Genomic DNA, 12,350 nt, shown 5'->3' with positions numbered 1-12,350 from the left:
GGAGAGTTTTCAACGTAAAGCCATAAACCCGAAAGCCTATGAAGTGCAGAGACACAAACGTCGGTCAGAGTGGAGCTCACCTGCACATGTGCAGCTCGGAACAGATAGCTGAAGGGGTAGTACAGCAGGTTGATGAAGGAGGCGGCGTACAGGTCAGCGTAGCGCATCACCTGGGAGGCGAACAGCGTCTGCCGGGATCCACTGCGGAACAGACTTCCCATCATGCCGTAGCACATGTCCATGTCATGTGTCACTTTCTGGAAAGGACGAGGAGACTTATTATTTCTCCTCAATCCTGAGGATTTTAGCAGCCATGATTTGTCTTTTTGGCAGCAGACACAACCTTTCTGAGCAAGGGGAAGAATGTGGTCTTCTTTGTGGGAGTGGAAGCTCTTTGAGTGCACGGGCGTAACATCCCTTGCAGGGATAAATACAGTTGTACTGAACTGTGGTCACTTAATGTAGACTTGTCTCTGTTTGACTGTGCTCTGTCTGCTGTGTTGAGTTAATCAATCATTTAGTCCAAATGAGTGCTGTTCTCGTGGTGTCAGTTAACCATTATCTGCTTGAAAGGTGGTTTCTACTCGCCCTAGTGAAGCTCATGTAACCACAAGTGGTGGCGGCGCCTGGTCGTGCACATCGGAAGTTTTGTAACTTCTAGTTCCTTCTAGTGGACCTCTAGTGGACTCTACTTTAGTGGAGCTCTTTGTACGGGAACAGGATGAAGAAATGATTGTTATGGAGGAAGTTGTACCTTAATCCGTCTCTGCAGTGAGCTGATGTCGGGCCTCTCATTGCTGCTGCTGTCCAGATGCCTGAGCAGAAAACACACGTGTGCTGTGACGGGTTACCATTCACTGGACAGAATGACGGGTGCAGTGTAACTGGATTACAGTGAAGCATTTGATGTTATTATCTTTTAATTGGTAAACTAAAACACTATGACATTGATAAGGAGTTATCTTTCATGCAGAACACAAAGGGTGTATGACGTCTTAACTGATGACTTACTCGCTGTTTTACACCGATAATTCAAAAATGTAAACGCTAGTGGAGGACTAGGAAGAGTGTTATCTTCAGGGTTACACTTGGTCTTTGATTGGATAAAACAAAATAAGTGGTACTCGACCAAATCCACTATTCTGGGATGTGGTCATGAACGGTCATGTGTGCCTACACTGCAACTGTATTTGGCCAAACTATACGACAGAGAACGTTAAATTGGATCTTCAGCTGTAACATGTATTCCACTAAACCAGAGCTTTTACACAAATGACCAAATGTAGTGACTTTCACTTCACTTCATTTCACTACAACAGCAGGTTATGGCCAAATCATGTACATCATCCAAAGTACAATGTTATTTATTGGGCCATCCATCATTGGAACAACAACAACCGCTTTCTTAATAGAACACAATGAGAAGTGAACATGAGCTGAACAGAGCGTAACACAAATGTGATGTTGTATAAAGTATGTATATGTTGAATGTGACCCCTGGAAGTATTAAAGAAATAAATGCATCTGAGTTTAAACCATTTCAAATGTCCTTTCCACATGGAGCCCTGCCTCACACAGCCCTGCTCAGCTCCATACACTGACTGACACGGATCCACTGATCTGAGATCAGTAAATCAAATAGTGACTCCCAACCACATCTGTTTTTGGAGCAAAGTTACTCTGCTGGTTAGTTGGTAATTCTGTCGCTAAAAAGGAGCATTAAGAAGCTTTTGAAAGAATACATTGCAAGACACACCAACAGCTGACCAAACAAAGAGGAACTCACTTGTAAAGCTCTGCAAGGAAGCATTCCAGAGACTGAAGTTCCTCAAATATGGCTGAAAAACAACTTGCATTAGTACATCTATAATGGCTTCAATCTTTAATAACTCTTTTGATCACTTGTGTGCAGAGCTCTCCTCTGAGCTGCAGAGAATTATTCTACGGTCACAACGTTCCACCTGGTTCCACCTCGTGAAACGAAGACCTCTGGAAACTACATCTTCTGTCATGCTTGGTGATGTTTGTGTATTATTTACTGACCCCAAAATCAAATCCATTTTGAACATTGATGATTAAGTAACAGTGAACTCCCGCTAAAACTGTTAATGCTGTTACTAAAAGTTGAATAACTTGATTTCTATTAAAGCCAGATCATAACTGCTCTCAACGTCTGTTGCTGCTAAAATCACACCGTTAAATTCAACTAAAAGCAGCGGATAGAAAGCCATGTATGTATGTGTATGCATGAGTGAGTACAGGTCTAGTCTCACAGCTCTTGTCCGTCCACACATGCAACTCCTGGGCCAGCTCAGGGATCACCAGGAACGTCCTCCAGCCCTGGCGCTTCTTGGATTTGAGGATGTCACCGAAAATGTGGTCTCCAATGTAGATGATGTCCTTTCCTTTAGCGCCCAGCAGGTCGCACACGATGTCTGAGGAACCTGGGATTACAAAAGATGCTTTCATTTCATCCCCACTATGAAAAGCTCTAGAAGCAATAATCAATGATGGTTTTATATAAAAGTTGCAATTATAGCTGAGATTCAACCCCACACAAGGTGTTACATGTGAGGCTACTACTGATGCTCACATTTCAACTGAACTAATGTTTCTATGAGTCGGCTCATCGGGTCTGTTACTCCCATATTGCACGATGTACTTCATCATGGCATCTTTATTCTTCTCTTTCTTAAAGTTCAGTCACAAGTAAATATGTCTGCCCATATAAGATATACAGATACTGATGTCAACAAAGCAGCATCCAAAAATGTTCCCTCTGTGTCCCCGTTACAACCATGAACTGTATGACTCAGAATCAGCGGCTGTGAGATGCATGAGCAATCAGCAGGTATGACATTAGGACACACGTTGATGAGTGTTTGTGTGAATATTTCTATTCTTAAAGCAAATCGAGTCAAGGGAATTAAAAAAACAACCAGCTGTGTTAAGAAGGTTCCTTATTTACCTCCAGAGTAAACGATTCCATGCTGGAGAGGTCCCGTGTACGTGCCGATCTTCAGCCGACCTGTGGTCTGAAAGAAAGCAGGGCTGTGGTTACGCTGGTCTATTCACTGCCACCAGTCATCTGATCACGCGCAGATGCATTGACTGTCAGGTCTGTGCGCTGTGAGATCGGATCAGCCACACCACATGCCGAGGTGGGCTGGATAGGGTTGAGTTTGGATCTCAGTGAGTCGTGAACAGCATGTGAACACGATCCAGACTACTAATCAAACATAGGTCTCCATCATGTTGGAGCACAGCTGAGACCTGCTGTCTGAGTCTGTTAAGTTACTGATGATGGAAGCACAACATTTCATGATTCTGCTGCTTCAAAGCTTTGAAATAACAAACAAATATCCAATAAAGCAATGAAACAAGCCCACTAATAGTGAGGAGGAGTAGTAAGCAGCACAACTAAGGGGCTACTTTCACTGACAACAACGTATAAGAACTTCAATGTGTTTATCCGCCATTTTAACGTCGCTGCTTTGCCCACTAAATATATCCCATCATTATTTCAGGTCACATTGAACACACATATGCTGACACAGCTGAGTTCCAATCTGGCGCATTCGATCACAAAGGTCACATCAAAAAGACAAGTGTAACCACGGCCCAAGCCTTTGTAGACTTATTACATGTTAGTAAAGGTGTTAGTACAGTATGGTATCGTGTCCATGCAGGTTCCTGTAGCACACACTCACAGTGTCCACTTGCCGCAGCACTGTTCCCTCTCCAAAGAACACAGGCTTGCGAGCGTCCACCAAGATCAGGTCAAAGTAGGACTTCCAGGGCCGGTGGGGTGAACCCGGCTGTGATAAACACACACACACACACGCACACACACCATTATGAAGTCAATGGTTCTTAAGTCAATCCTGGTTGTACAGCAACACGTCTCCTCATCTCATTCATGATAATTGAGAGCTGCTGTTTCTTATTGTTTCGACCATCAGACCACATCTGCTCCACTTTGATTCAAATCCATTCAGATTCCTGACAGTACAAACGTTATTGAGTCATTGTTACCTTTGGGCCGTGAGGAAAGTCAAACAGGTAGGTCATAATTTTCTGGAAGAAGACAAGAGAAGTTTTTATTTGATTTTTCTTAACATGCTGGCCCAGATCATTAACATCACCTACCATTATAATTGTATCACCATTCATGCAACAGCACAAATGGATCAGTACATGGTGACAGTGTAGACAGTCTGAGTGGACTTTCCTCTCACCTCTGTGTATTTGTAATCACTGTTAGTGGCCAGAAACACTTTGGCTACTTCGTTCATGCGACTGAGGAGGAGAGGAAGCTTTGCCTTGGTGGAGGAGAAACAGAACCAACATCAACAACGCAAAAAAGACCTTGTTTTACCATGACAGAGTAATAGAGTACTTGTTGTCACGCCAACTATAAAGAAGCAGTACGTACATCCTTTACCACATACTTCTCCAGGTTTTCAACAGTCTTTTCTTTTAAGGACCCCTGAGAAAAGAAACAACAGTGCACTGATGGCTGGGACTGAATTTGACTACAGATGACGGCCGACAGCTGGACACTTTTATTGTGGAAAATAAATGATTCTACCTTGAAATGAATCCAGTCCACGCCGTCTCTGACATCCTGGAACATGCTCTTATAGGACATGAAAAGGTCGCCATCTCTGAAGCCGTTCTCACAACTACAGAGACAGTTAAATGGCGTTACCATCGGATCCTGCATAACATATTCTGAGAGTCAAAAACGATAAGGGCTGTGGTTACGCTTGTCTTTTCAACGCAACTTTAGTCATTGATCGTGCCTAGATGCATTAACTGACAAGTCTGGATGCTGCGAGGGCTTTTGATACTTCAAAATAAAAGGTTTTCAATTACACAATAACGGGGGGCATTTATTGTGAAGGATTCATAGGAAATTTGATGTGTTTATCCACGATTTTAAAGCCGCTTCTTGTATCCGATCACTATTCGATCAGGCAGTTTCCATTGAAGTGTCAAGTGCGGACACACATGTGGACACAGCTGTGTTCTGGCGCATCCAGAAAAAAGCACATTCACAGAAAAGTCACATTGAAAAGCCATGAGTAACTACGACCAAGGACTCCGTGTTTCCTCCAGACACACAGCGTTCTGTGTGCGAGGATGCAGTACCTTGAGTATCGGGAGCAGTTACTGAAGAAATCAACCAGGCAAGCAAAGAGGTAGGTTTCTGAGGAAGAAGGAACAGGACTGGAGTCAGTGAGACTGAATATGAACATGTTTACAACATGACAGTCCATCCTTGCCAGTGAACTCCAGTTTAAGCAGTATTACTCTTCTTTCATCGGTGTACCTATGTTCAATGTTTAAGCGATAGGAGTTGCAGTTTAGTCTGGGAAGCAGGGGTATGAGATGTGCCTCTCTGCTAACTTTATATAACGACTAATCTAACCGAGGATTCACTTAGTAATTACCATTCCCATGGCAACCTCTGATTGCTGAATCAACAGTTACAGTGGAACTAGCTCCACAAGTTTCACTCTTCAGACATCATTTGGGTTCAAATGAAGGTAAATCTGTGTTCGTTCAAACAATGTAGCTGTGGAAGCAAACTGGCCTCAACTTTTGGTCTTCACCCCTTCAAAATAAAAGCCCCATGGAGTAACTGTTTAACAGAAAGCTAAGTATGAGGCCTATCATTGAATATCAACCCGATAAACATCAGCCAGATACAGGGCATGTGTGTCTGTGTCATGTCACAGGTAGCCATGGTGATTGGTAGAGTATTGTTGTTCCTTTGACACGCTGTTCTGATGCGATACCTTTCCTGTGGACATCAGACAGTTTGAATCTGTCTCTCTCCCCATCGGTGTTATTCAACTTTCTAATGACAATCACACTCATTTAACCCTACTTTACTATTTCTACTACTTCACACCGATGACAGCCAGCAATACAGTCTAGCAACAGCTTTTCAAAAAAATCCTGAAATCTTTTAAATCTTTTATAAATGAATGGTGTAATTCAACTTCACATTCACCCAAATGAAACCCATTCCCACGTTTCCAACTACTTCACTTCTTTACACATTGAAGACACCAGTTCAGCGTAGCGTCAGATGTTCAGCATCCAGCATTCACACCATGATACCGCAATATCCTCAGAAATACTTCTTTGTAGAACACATTATCTTTTTAAAGTCAGGCTTTTTCAAGGTAGTATTAAATTCAAACTACAATTAAATTCCTCACTTTTTGTGTCAGGAAATAGGAACTAAGATACTACGATCCGACAGCTATTCTGCATATTTGTTTTTATTCATCCGAGTGGGCAGTGATGACACGTGGGCAGACATTACTCAAGAGGCTTTCATAGTCTACAGAGCGAAGACCGTTGAACTGTGTAGTCTGCAAAGGTTCATATATCCATCAGCGCTGAGATCACAGATGGGGCTAAAGCTGCATTCATGTCATATGGTACAGATGGGAAACATTGTCATGTTAACGACTTGCAAGTGTTCACGTCATCAAGAGGATTGCATGATGGCTGACAAAATAACAGCATACCCATCACATCTCGGTGCAATAGATGTGATGGGTATCAGTCTTTGGCTGATGTGAGGCCTCCACATTAGTTTTGGACTCAGACACTTCCGTATTAGTAAGCACCAAGTCAGATATATTGGAACTTTCAGAAAGATCACAGCCATAGCTGACCCTTCGCAAAGCCCAGCTGCTGCTCTGTCAAGCTGTCAAAGCTACCATAGAGCCCACACTGCCACTAACTGCACTCCCTCAATACAGTATTCATTTTGTCAACAGTCATTTTGACAATAAGTATTCATTGACATCCCTTTATTTTAGGATTAAATTGCAACAACAATCGCAGACAAAAGAAATGAGGGCGAAATGTCTTTATGCCCAAACGAGTAAAGACGAGACAACATAGTTGGCTTTGTTTTGGGCAGACAAGGATAGTAATTTAGATTTAGATTATTTACCCTCTTTAACTGAACATTAACCATTAACAAATAAGATTAAAATGTACTTTCATAATGGATGATGTTCTGTGACCTGACAAAAAATAACAAATTATTAGCTAAAAAACAATTGATAGGCATGACGGCTTGAGATTTGAGTTTGCTCAGCTGTCTCCTTGGCTTCAGCCTGTATCTGATAGGGTCTACTCGCCGTCATTGTCAGACCTGCTTGGTAGTGAATATTATACTATTTGTAGAAGTAGTTCCACTTGTGGCTCTAGGATGGTTACAGACTCATATGATCCAAACATTTCCAATAACTCAAGTCAAAAAGTCAAAATGTATTGAAAAAGACAGATTTAATCATTTCCAAAATTCACAACATATCAAACCAAATATTCAGCTTGAATCCATTTATCTGTTGGCATTGAGCCGTCCAAAAACATTTTCACTGGGTTTACTTTTAAACCGGTTTGTTCTCCTGCTTGCTGCAACGTACACAAAGTAATCACGCACTGAAACAAATTCAATACAAATAATAATATAGGCATAGATAAGCCTTAATGATGCAGTTTACACAGTATTAGTTTTGCTGATTTATTGGGTCAGAGTTCTATTGAGTAAAACATGACTGATTGGCAGAAGACCTCAGAAATATATAAAAGTTTGTTGTGGTAAAAACCATTTTCAGCGTCTGATAACCAACAATGATCAGTAACACATTCTCAGCCTAGACGGCTAAACACATAGTTCATGGTATGCTTACATTCAGATGTTTTTACCACCAGGAGAAATATTCTTCATGAGAAACCCATTACAGCATCATACAACTGTGTGAGACAACGATGACTAAAGCACTGACTGAAATTAAAACCAGTTCCACAGACTAAAGCTTGACAAAAACATAACAAAATGTCTAAAATGTGACTTCAAAGCAACTTCAATTTACAGTAAGCAACAGGGATGCCACCCGAAATCCGGTTCTCCGCGGTAGTAAGTGACGGTAAATGGACTGTACTTGTATAGCTTTCCTAGTCTTTCCACTCAAAGCGCTTTCACACTACTTGTCTTCATTCACACACTGATGGCAGAGGCTAAGTGCCTCTATCACGTTTATTCCACAGTGACAGATACAGCATAGTGAACACAGACAAACTGAAAACAGCTCTCTGATCAGTATCAAAGCTCACTGGAGCAGAGGAGTCACCACGGTGATGTCACACACCTCCGGCCACCTCACCTTCATCTTCCTCACCTGCACACTACGATTGTGGAAATAAAGACCGCTCTCGTGCGATCACGCCATATCTTCATTATCAGTCCTCATCATAATGCCATAAAAAACCGTGAGTAAATACATAAATTGTATTCACCGATCAAACTTCCTTCCTCTATATGAGTGGTGGATACCACCGATTATCGAGACCATTGTGGAAGCACTCAGTCTGGCTGCTGTAAAGATCAATACTACGGTGAGACTCGTGATGTGTTGTGTTGCACCATAGATACTCTGGCACCGCTCAGACTGCGTAAATGGAAGAATTGGGAGTGAAGGAGTGTTCCTCCTCTCAGTCGTCTCCATGATTCACCTTAAAGAGCCGCTGATCAGCAGCTCATTTCTATGCATCAACAGTCACGAGGTGATTTATGGTTGAATGTGGGCGTGTAGAGGGCGGGATGTGAGGCCGAACCAGCTGCTCACATTTACAGGTTGATTTGGGATTTTAAAAAGGAAATTGTGCGCTGGCAGGTTTTACAAATCGGAATATTTTTAGGCGTACGTGCATTTCCTCATTTGTACGAATGCAAACACTGTTGTATAAATAAGACCGCATGTGATGGAGACAGAAGACAATGTGATTAAGGAACAACAGTGTTAGATAACGAGTATCACTATAACACAACATTTAACCATGACGAGCTCCAACTCCACTAAACCAGCCTGAACATGAAGAACATCTGAAACCACTGATGAGCGTCTGTGGAGCAGAGCCGGATAACTGTCGGACCCTGTAGAGCTGGACCGTGCTACGCTATGATTGGTCAGTCTGCATTCGGAGGGTGGGATGTAGCAAAGCGTCGATTGCCATTTGGATATAGATATGCATGCTACTTAACATTCAGAAACTTGTAGTTACAATGACTCCCATTTCACATAAACGTGGCATAAGCAACAGGTAATAATGTTGGTCTTTGTCTATTGAAACTGAAGGAATATAACTGGCTTCTTAGTACCCGTTCACACAGACATTGCACAAATCAAATAACAGAGTACAAACATCGTCAGTCAATACCAACAACACCAATGTAGAGACTAGAGACTAAATGATGCATTGATTATTCAGACTAATTATCACAGGCCAAATCATGAAAGTTACCGGAAGCCTGCTGGTAAAAATGGCTCAGTTGATTCACGTCATATACATCAAATACCTTAAAACCTTAAATGCATGACTATATCGTGTTTTAATACATTAATCAATTTCATTCTAAGACCACCAAAAGCTGTGGCGTGTTGATGTGTTTTCTTACCGGGCAGGTTGAAGAGTGTGTTGAGGATGTAAAAGCGCTCCGTGTCTCCACGCTGAATAAACTTGTTGGGGTACATGTCTCTGATGTCAGGTCTTTGCAGAATGAGCCAGGAGGGTAACAAGTAGTGACAAAGGTCAAACCAGGGAACATCAGTTATACCGGTTCATTATTCAAATTACAGTGCATCTTCATTATCCCCTATGCAGTGGTCAGAAGTGTCTTATTACTACTCTACAGTGCCATCAGTGGTTAAAGGTGCTGAATTCAATACTGTCAGCAGAGGGATTGCCTTTCCACGGCTCTCAACATAGCAATGGCTGAGCTGGCAGCTAACGAAGCTAACAGCCTGAACAGTGTAAACAACGGCAACAGTGCTGACGGAGCTAAGTGTTTAACTTAGGAGGAACCAGAAGCCGGGCGCTACGCTTCAGCTGTGACGCTGTCGGTTGAGGCTGTTTTTTAGCTGTAACCGCCGAATTAGCGCTTTGCAGAGTGGCAGCAATGAGCTCGCCAGTGGGGCACGCTCACATGCACTAAAAGAAATGTGCAGCCCAGCCGAGCAGTGGAAACAAAGCACAGAGAAGCTCTGATTACAACACACTTCATTCTCTGCTCAGGTCTATACCTTTACATACTCTTCCGGTGGACCACCATGGGACCTTATTTTGAAAAATATATGCACGGTAGTCAATGGAGAGAAACAAATAACTTTTTGATCCCGTATGAAGTGTGACATGTGGCGTTCGTCAATTTAAAAGGAACATTTTTTCATTTTAAAAGTCAAATTTTGTCCTCAAAAGCTACGATGCTTGTGTGTTTCATACCAGGATGTACTTACACCAACAACGGGTTTTGCTCGTTCTTTTGCTTCCCGGGTGATAAAAACACATCAGGTAAGGAAACATTATATTTGTGCGTGGAACATAGCTACGTTAGCTAGCTACCTAGCAGGCCAAGGTAACGGCCTGGATGGTGACGCACATTGTGCAGGACAAGAGATGTAGTTTCACACTAAACTAAATGATACTACGACAAAACTATGACAAACTGCGACTTTCTTGATGTGCAAACATATTTTTAAATTGACAAACATCTGTGTAATTCACGGCACTATTCAAACGGCATCAGAAAATTATTCGTCTTTGTTCGTTGACTACTGCACATACTAATTTCCTAAATAAGGTCCCATGGGGGACACCAGAAGGGGCAGGACTTCACCTCTTTATATTTTTTTGCTGTTATTTTAATGCTTTGAACATTTATCACCTTTAAAAACGTATTCAGTAAGTTTAAATTCAGTCTATCAAATGCACTTGAGTACACTGTGTGTAACCTAGACGTTTACTGGCTGCTTCTGCGCCAGATGTCTAGACAAATCAACAAAGCCACACTCATAGGTAGGCAGGATCCAATACCTTTACATCTTCCTTATAGTCTATTCATGGGATTGTTCGCCATGCTAGTGGCTAAGAATGTCAATGTCTACCACTTTGGTCCTGACTGGAGTACCTCAAAAACTATTGGATAGATTGCCATGAAATCTTGTACAGACATTCACGGTGCCCAGAGGATGAATCCCATTGACTTTAATGATCCTCTGACACCAATAGATGGAACATTTCCATTTACTCCATGAAAGATCTCAACATCTACTGGACTGATCGGCACATTTTCTGCAGAAATTCATGGCGCCCAAATGATTACTCCTAACAACTTTGGGGATCCTCTGACTTTTTTCTTTTTTGACAATTATGGTTTTTAAGTGAAATATCAGCTCATCATTAAATGTATTACCACCAGGTCAAAATTTAAATTTGTCTAATTCTTTGGTTTATGACCAAATACCTGTAAAACTAATTACATTCCCCTCAGCTTCACGTTGTGTTCATGGCTATTCAGCTAAACTAAGATGATAAACATGGTATCAATATTATACCTACTTAACATCAGCCTGTTAGCATCACTAACAAGCTTAGCATGAATTTAGATTGACATTTTTTTGATAGCTGAGCGAGAGTGGTGGACCTCACCCCTTCACGAAGTTGAATCCATGCACACACACCAGGATGTTCCCGTATGCATCCACTTTGAGCAGGTTGCCATACATTGTGTCAAACACCAGACCTCTGAGAAGAATGGAGACAGGTGAGTGTCAGGGACAGAGAGCACAAAGCACACCTGAGAGTGAGGATTTGTTGCACTGGTATTCAAACAAAGAAAGCAGGGCTAAGTGAACCAGCCTGGTGGGGAAGGAGGGGTCGTAGACAAAGTTGAGCAGCTCTTGTGGATAACCAATGGACACCAGACGCTCCACCGTCAAGTCGAAGCCCATCGACTCGTACTCAGGAGATTTATACACTGGACAGACAGAGAGGGAGACAGGCTTCTGATGAAGGCGGCACACCAAAAAACACAGTGATCGTACAACAACCCCACACAGAGGGTTAGTTTATCTGCATCGTGCAGAAATGTCTTCCATAAACAACATCTTCTCTCAAAATAATCGTTCATTTACGACCGTCAGGTAAGTTTGGAACTGCAGTTGTAACCAGAGGTCGCGTTAACCGAATATTTTCCGTTAATGGCGGAAGTTTTTTTGACAATGACGGAAAAAAACTGAAGGCTGTCTGTCATTTTGACGGACTGGAGGCCTTGGAGCTCCTGTGACCACGACGAGCACCAGCGCGGTGCCGGTGCAGCGCCTATGCTGTGGGATTTCCTCCCGGTGAAGCGAGTGCTTGCAGGGTCGGGAAATCCCACGTTCACAGGATCTGGTGAGTCCAGTCTCCCGTGTGGCAGCGATCCGAGGAAAATACGGAAAAACATAATTGATCTGCTCGGTCGGAGACGTTTCTGT

At 42.4% G+C, this 12,350-nt stretch overlaps 1 protein-coding gene across 1 annotated transcript in view; it reads right to left on the bottom strand.

The window, feature by feature from the left end:
* nt5c2a (5'-nucleotidase, cytosolic IIa) overlaps nucleotides 1-12,350 on the bottom strand; it is a 28,907-nt gene that overhangs the window by 6,583 nt on the left and 9,974 nt on the right. Inside the window, exons 4-17 of the mRNA XM_079168809.1 lie at nucleotides 11,734-11,851; nucleotides 11,524-11,619; nucleotides 9,494-9,585; nucleotides 5,155-5,212; nucleotides 4,592-4,685; nucleotides 4,436-4,489; nucleotides 4,239-4,322; nucleotides 4,036-4,077; nucleotides 3,711-3,818; nucleotides 2,969-3,035; nucleotides 2,274-2,444; nucleotides 1,787-1,838; nucleotides 755-815; nucleotides 81-257 (exon numbers count right to left, since the gene is read on the bottom strand). Of these exons, the coding sequence (XP_079024935.1) occupies nucleotides 81-257; nucleotides 755-815; nucleotides 1,787-1,838; nucleotides 2,274-2,444; nucleotides 2,969-3,035; nucleotides 3,711-3,818; nucleotides 4,036-4,077; nucleotides 4,239-4,322; nucleotides 4,436-4,489; nucleotides 4,592-4,685; nucleotides 5,155-5,212; nucleotides 9,494-9,585; nucleotides 11,524-11,619; nucleotides 11,734-11,851 (1,274 nt within the window). The remainder of the gene's footprint in view (nucleotides 1-80; nucleotides 258-754; nucleotides 816-1,786; nucleotides 1,839-2,273; nucleotides 2,445-2,968; nucleotides 3,036-3,710; nucleotides 3,819-4,035; nucleotides 4,078-4,238; nucleotides 4,323-4,435; nucleotides 4,490-4,591; nucleotides 4,686-5,154; nucleotides 5,213-9,493; nucleotides 9,586-11,523; nucleotides 11,620-11,733; nucleotides 11,852-12,350) is intronic.

This window comes from Pholis gunnellus, assembly GCF_910591455.1.
Source record: "Pholis gunnellus genome assembly, chromosome: 11".
Classification (NCBI taxonomy): domain Eukaryota; kingdom Metazoa; phylum Chordata; class Actinopteri; order Perciformes; family Pholidae; genus Pholis; species Pholis gunnellus.
Note: the sequence above shows the minus strand (reverse complement) of the source record. Positions and strands in the feature narration are given on the sequence as shown.